At 50.0% G+C, this 6,537-nt stretch overlaps 1 protein-coding gene across 7 annotated transcripts in view; it reads left to right on the plus strand.

Annotated features, from left to right (window-relative positions):
- Positions 1 to 5,377, plus strand: part of sulf2a (sulfatase 2a) — a 37,982-nt gene extending 32,605 nt beyond the window's left edge. For 6 of the 7 annotated variants that reach the window (XM_086117764.1, XM_086117763.1, XM_086117768.1 and 3 more), the window contains 11 exons: positions 29 to 239; positions 940 to 1,168; positions 1,259 to 1,355; positions 1,444 to 1,538; positions 1,877 to 1,939; positions 2,024 to 2,187; positions 2,710 to 2,852; positions 2,946 to 3,054; positions 3,122 to 3,155; positions 3,499 to 3,552; positions 4,290 to 5,377. In XM_086117764.1, the coding sequence (XP_085973890.1) occupies positions 29 to 239; positions 940 to 1,168; positions 1,259 to 1,355; positions 1,444 to 1,538; positions 1,877 to 1,939; positions 2,024 to 2,187; positions 2,710 to 2,852; positions 2,946 to 3,054; positions 3,122 to 3,155; positions 3,499 to 3,552; positions 4,290 to 4,320 (1,230 nt within the window). In that variant the 3' untranslated portion in view covers positions 4,321 to 5,377. The remainder of the gene's footprint in view (positions 1 to 28; positions 240 to 939; positions 1,169 to 1,258; positions 1,356 to 1,443; positions 1,539 to 1,876; positions 1,940 to 2,023; positions 2,188 to 2,709; positions 2,853 to 2,945; positions 3,055 to 3,121; positions 3,156 to 3,498; positions 3,553 to 4,289) is intronic. The other variant, XM_086117762.1, reaches the window with a different exon arrangement.
- Positions 5,378 to 6,537: the final 1,160 nt, after the last annotated feature.

Here is a 6,537-nt window from a genome sequence, read left to right on the forward strand (position 1 = left end):
CGTGACGTATCCCGCCGTTTGCGTGTAGAAGTGGCAGTGCGTGGAGGACCCTTCCGGCAAGCTGAGGCTGTATAAGTGCAAGGGCATGGCCGGTCTGTACGCCCCGCCCGCGCAGGCTCCGACGGCCGCCGGCCGCGCTCCCCGGCCGGCGCTTTCCTCCACCGCGGACGGCTGCGCCTGCGCCAACGTGGCCTTCAAAACAGCCGCCCTGAGGCCAAAGAAACTGCTGGCTAAGAAGAGTAAGCTTGTTTTTTTTTAATCTCAAGTTTCTTTTCTTCTGCGTATATATTTTCAAAGTGAAAACTTGGAATGTCCTTGCAGTGGCTTACACGTCGAACTCCAACTCCAATGAGGTGGCTTTGGGAAATAAAACAAGGATGTGCCAATAGTGCCATCAAGTGGTCTAGTACCTCAGCTGCCATGTCATATTGGAGCAACATTTTCGGAGTACAAGAAAAAACACCAGCACTTTTGCATTTTAAAAAATAATAATAACTTCACAAGAAGAAGTTAAAAGGGGAAAATGAGCCTATGAGGCAGTGACCCGTTTTTCCGTGATATACAATCGAATGATACGTTTTTGCTTCATAACATTTCTATGAGATGTTTCCATCAAATGACCCCAAACCTTTTCCTGTGAGGGCCAAATAACTTTTCCCTTCTATGACGGGGGCCGGAGGCAGTTTGTAACAAAAAGTCTGACAAAGTGTCTAAACGTAAACATTTAGTATTTTCCGGAAGGCCGGACACAACCAAATATGAACCGTTTCTGGGATCTATTAACGCAATAAGTAGCGCTATTTATGAAATACATATTAACCAATCCATTTATCGCTCACCTAATCTTTTTATTCCGTTTTGACAGGCAGGCAAAGAAAAACATCCCTCTCCATTTTATTTCCTCGTTGTAATCAAAGCCGTTTGTTTCGTCCTTTCCAGAGATCAAGTCCAGCAAGTCTGCCTCGAGGAAGCGTTGGGCCCGCTCGGTGTCCTTCGAGCCGGATGGAGATCTGTACGCTGTGGACCCGGGAGAGTCCTACCGCAACAGCACGTGGACTTTGGGCAGAAGCGGAGGAGCGGCGCACGAGGAGCACGATGACGAGTTCAGTGGCAGGCCCACCACTGACGGCGGCGTGACTCCACCCGCCGCCCTCAAGGTCACGTACAGGTTCGTCGTATGCGCGTCACCCGCGCTCGTCGGCGCTTCGTGTTATCTTGATGTCCTCGGTTGGACACCTTCGACCTTCCCCCTTGACAGATGCTCCATTCTCATGAATGACACCGTCAAATGTGACGGTGGGCTCTACAAGTCCCTGCAAGCGTGGAAAGACCATAAGATGCACATTGAGCATGAGGTACGGCCGGCACCGTTCTTGTATTCCTCCATACGAAGACGCTTGACCTGAGCTAACTTGGCTGCGCGTGTGTTCTTGGGCTCGTTAGATTGAAACCTTGCAGACCAAGATAAAGAACCTGCGTGAGGTCAAAGGGCACCTCAAACAGGTGCGACCGGAGGAATGTCGGTGTAACACTCCCAGGTGAGTCTTAGTGCCTGTGTTGCGCACGCTGGGGGAAATGCAAAGAAAAAAACACAATGTAAAAGGCAGCAAACATTGCGCATTCTATTGAGTGAAACGTGTACGCTTTTGGCAAACACAGCAGCGAGGTGGGTTTTTGTTTTTTTGTGTGTGTGTGTGGGGGTTTTTTTTCCGGGAGTGACCCAGTTCACATTGAGCTCCGAAATCCTCCGCAGGTTTTCCCTTGATGGGGTTACGGTCTGGAGATTGGCAAAGGGCCACCACTCCATGTCTTGAACCTACTGCGCCGCTTAGTCCCAAATGTTTTGTGCTGACAATTGACAGCCTTGCCTTTACAGCTATCCGCTCAAGAACAAAGGCGGCAGCTTTGTGCCGGGCAGCGGACGCGTGCATTCGCTCAGGTACGAGTTATGGCCTTCGACCGGGCACGCAATCATGGGCCGCGGGTGTCACGGCTCTTTTCCTGTTCTTTCCGGTCTCATCAGGATGCCAAGGCAGAAGACGCAGTGGCTGCAGAAGGAGCAGAAACGCAGGAAGAAACTCCGCAAATTCCTGAAAAGGCTCCGCAACAACGACACCTGCAGCATGCCGGGCCTCACTTGCTTCACCCACGACAATCACCACTGGCAGACCGCCCCCTACTGGACGAGTAAGAGATTGCACGCAACTTTGAACACGATCCCCGCGCGCGTCTGTTCGCCACCACTCTGACTGCTTCTTTTTTTGTCGGACTCTCTTGATGAGGGCAGAAATCTCGACTCATTACCCCGTCGGTGTAGGTTTAGTGACGCGGCCAACGATATAACAGAGTTCTGTCGTAAAGCGAGGCCGTTTGCATCAAAGAGCTACGTCGAAGTGGCTCGGGCAGTTTCAGGTCAACAAAAACGGTGCTTTGTCGCCATTTCGGAGCGTCTCGGTGTCGGGGTGCTTTGTTGAAGCGAGCTGAAAAACACCACAATGCTTTGCCGCCATCTTGTGGCACCTTTGGGACCAGTCGATGACCTCGAGGGACATTTTGGCGATTTGCGGCGGGGCTGAGTCGCCAGCCGTTCCGTTTTCCTCGACAGAATTTGGTGTTTGTTGGAAAGTTGGCCCGCGTTCGGCGACGGAAGATCCCCAGAACAATTGCGCTGACTTGCGTTTTCCATCTCTCTACGCCCTCCCGCCTCAGTGGGGCCGTTCTGCGCCTGCACCAGCGCCAACAACAATACCTACTGGTGCCTGAGGACCATCAATGACACGCACAACTTCCTGTTCTGTGAGTTTGCCACCGGTTTCCTGGAGTATTTTGACCTCAACGCGGACCCGTACCAGGTACGACTTCTTCCCCCGGTCGCCCGTTCCGTCCGTGTCTGTTCCTGTTCTGACTCGAGCTGAGCCGAGTTTGCGTTTGGACGATTCCGGCAGCTGATGAATGCCGTCAGCACCCTGGACCGCGACGCTTTGAATTCGATGCATCGGCAGCTCATGGAATTACGGGCGTGCGAGGGACACAAGCAGTGCAACCCCGAAAAGGGTGAGCCGGATCGTAGCGCCTCCGCTCGCGTCAGCCTGAGACTGATGTTCCTCCCGTTTCTTTTCAGGAGGCAAAGAGCGAAACTACTTTAGTGAATACAGGTACCCCCCCCCCCCCCACACACACACACACACACACTTTCCTTTCTTCTGATTACTTTTGCAAACGCCGCAGATGGAATTCCGGTTACAATAAGAACTGGCGGAGGTTATGGCCTCCCTAGTGTGTCTTTGCCCGTTTTCCTGCTCAAATGACTGCGACTGAAGTTCCAACTGACATGACTCTTGAACAAAGCCTTTTTAACCGTGCACAAGCAGAAAAATGCAAGACTTACGCTTTGCTCCTCTTGTAATGAAGTCTAATTTCTCATTTCTGATGTTTGCGTGTGTGTGTGTTTGTCTCCATGCGTTTGCTCTGCACGTTGTCGTGCTGTGCATGCTTCAGGCCAGTTTATCGTCGAAAGAGACCAAAAGTGAAGAAACCGTCCTCCAAATCGCTGTGAGTTTGTCGTAAGCCATCTGTCTTCTAACGGGGCGCCGAGCTCCAATAGCGAGCCGTCCTCGGCGTTTATTCCATTTCCTGCGAGCGCCCTCAATTGCCCATTTACGAGAGCGCACGTGTGTGCGCACGACTGTCTTCCTAGTGATGTCTTCTTTCTCCTCCACTCTCCTGCGTGACATTTTTGAACACTAGTAAAATGATAACAGACAAAACTGCACCAGTTGACAACCGTGTCCCACTAGCGCTGTTCTAAAATTGTACGAGTGGACATCAAGAGCAAGTGAACATCAAGGCCACACAGAAGACTTTCACGTCCACTGGAAGGCCCGAGTTGATACAATGTCACTCCGAAGACAGTCCTTCGACTAGTGCGCCCTAGTTGTTCTGATAGTGTGCTGATATTTTTTTTAAGTGATGGCAGCGATTGTACCAGGATACAGATGAGCGCGTGCACTAGCAGTATGTCACTAAAATGCTCAGAAAGCTCCTCCCTCCATCCACATTTTCAAGTTGACTGCATCTTTACCTGCATTGCAAATATATCAACCTCCGCTCCCCCCCCCCCCCCCTTCATTCCGTCATCTCACATTTGCAACGGAGATGTCATGTTGCGTACTTCCCACATGTCGTGTTCTTGTCACTTGTTGGTTCCCTCGCCTTAAGTAGTAGTAAAGCGAGCACAACTTGGGTAAATAGCTCAAATCACGGCTTCACGCGCTGCGTTCTCTTGACAGGGGGCAGATTTGGGACGGCTGGGTGGGCTAATCGCCCGCTCCCCTCGACCAAGCACCAGAGGCGGTCTCGCCACGCTCCGACGACACGATTGCAGAGCCCCTCGCGCAGGCGGGAGGCGCGACGAAAGTGAGACGGCGCTCGTCGACTCTGTAATTATCAGTTGCTCTTCACCACACGTTTCATTCCGCCGTCGAGATCCGTCCGCGCGAACTGGACGGCGTGATTCCGTGCGTCCGCACCGGCCGTTCGCTTTCACCGCTTGTAGATAAGTCTTGGCTTTCCTCCGCTTTCACCCGCGCGGCGCCGGACCCGAGTGGACCGAGCGCTCGACTCTGCCGCTGCTCGTTCGAGTTGCCAACGGAAATCCGAACTTTGGAGTCCAGCGGCTCGAAACTGACCGTTGGCCCTTATATTTGGAACTTGACGTTATTAGCGAATGTCCTCAATATACCCCCCCAGCAAGCGAGGTGCGAGGGGTCAGTCGCCCTCTCCGTCGGTGTCGGGCTCACCCCGAGCACGTCTCGGCACGAGAAAGGTCTGAACAAGTCCATCCTTTCTTCCGTCTGTCCAATCCCAACATATTTGATCATCGGCAGAATGTATACGATTCACGCCGTTTTTGTATGCCGCACAGTAGACGTCTCAATCTAGCTTGCTTGTATACTTGGTGCTACAGGATAACCGGACAAAAGTCAACTCGCTGTACAGTACAAGTTTGTAATTGAATGTATGTTGTGCAATGGATATACTGTAAATGTTTACAATATTTTTGTAATACCCGAGGGGCGGACCTCATTTGTGTGAGTTGGAACAAATGGACTACTATCAAGGGGAATGTAGATCGTCCTTTGCCTCTTTATGTGAGAAAAAAAAAGCACTTCAAAAGGATTCACTGTGAAGACATTAACCTAGATACGTTTGTTATGTGCCAGAGAAACAACACAGCAGTGTTATGTACATGTTTCGTGTGAATTTAGCAGCCTGCCTTGTTTTTTCTTTTTTTACTTTCCTCAATTTTGTTTTCTTAGCGGGACATAGAACCCGAGTTCCGACAGTAATGGTGAATAAAGTGTTGTTTTGACCAAAACTTGACGTCACTGCCGTGTGCCCTGCAGGGGTCACTGTCTGTCCGCGTGGCGGTTGCGTCTTGACCGACTTGGGAGCCCCAAAGTACAACTGTTGCTTTGATGATTTGACGGTGCCGAATGACACCGTTTTAAGTTAGGGAAAGATCCCAAATTCTGATGATTTGAAATTCAAATGGCAATGCTCAGCCATTCTCGCTCCTGCGCTGCTTTAAAACTCCTTTTTATTCATCGGATTTTGACTCGGCACGAGACTTGATGTCGGCTTGACTTGTTTTTTGTGCTTTTTACGGTCTCGGTTTTTCATTTAGTGCTTTATCGTTCGTTGTTGTACGACTTGTTTTGCCCCGTTTAGCATTTTGTAGACGGCGGTGGTTGTTTTCAAGTCAAATCCGAGTAAATTACGAGGCGCAACCAAAGTAATTATACACTGCTGCATTGAAAAAAAGAGGCGAAAACAGAAGCGCACCACTGATTCAACTCTCCGACATGGATGAACGTGAATCGGGGCCCTAATGACGACGGCAATGGATTCGGAAAAGAGATTCACCAACTACGGTACGGCCTTCTTTAAGAGAATTTTTTTTTGGTCTCGAAAAAGTGGGAAACTCGAGGGCGGAGATTTTGTTCTCAAATGATGTACACAACAGTAAAAGTACAGTATATCTATTGTTTTTTTTACTTTTGTTCTTAAGCACATTGCAATACTGCACTGTTGTGGTACATGCTGGTGATGGACGCAAATCCATGACCCGGTCACAGGCCCAGAATAAAAACAACACAAATGGGTGGGTTGCTTCAGTAGAAACGGGGGAAAACGCCAAACTAAGTGAGTGAGTGATACGCCTGAAGGCACCAAGCCGAAAGTCACAACAAAACTTGTTTCAGAGCCTGTCGCGTTTTAATTTGAGTCGTTTTTTCCTCAACGTGTACTTCCACTCAAGTACAAGCTGTGACTACTTTTGCCAGCTCGGGGAATCGATCTCCAAACGTCTCTGACTTCTAATGTAACAAGACGAGAGGAAAAACTACTCGAGTCCAGAAAGAAGGTACAGTACTGTATTTGGTATTCTACTGTAGTTCACTTCCCGACGCTGCAAATGATCTTGATATCTCGGTGTAGCCCCTTTTGGGTGGTTTAGAACAGAAATGACAGTGGGAG

The sequence above is a fragment of the Hippocampus guttulatus genome, chromosome 8 (genome assembly GCF_054856545.1).
Source record: "Hippocampus guttulatus isolate MCC_2025c chromosome 8, RoL_Hgut_1.0, whole genome shotgun sequence".
NCBI classification, from domain to species: Eukaryota; Metazoa; Chordata; class Actinopteri; order Syngnathiformes; family Syngnathidae; genus Hippocampus; species Hippocampus guttulatus.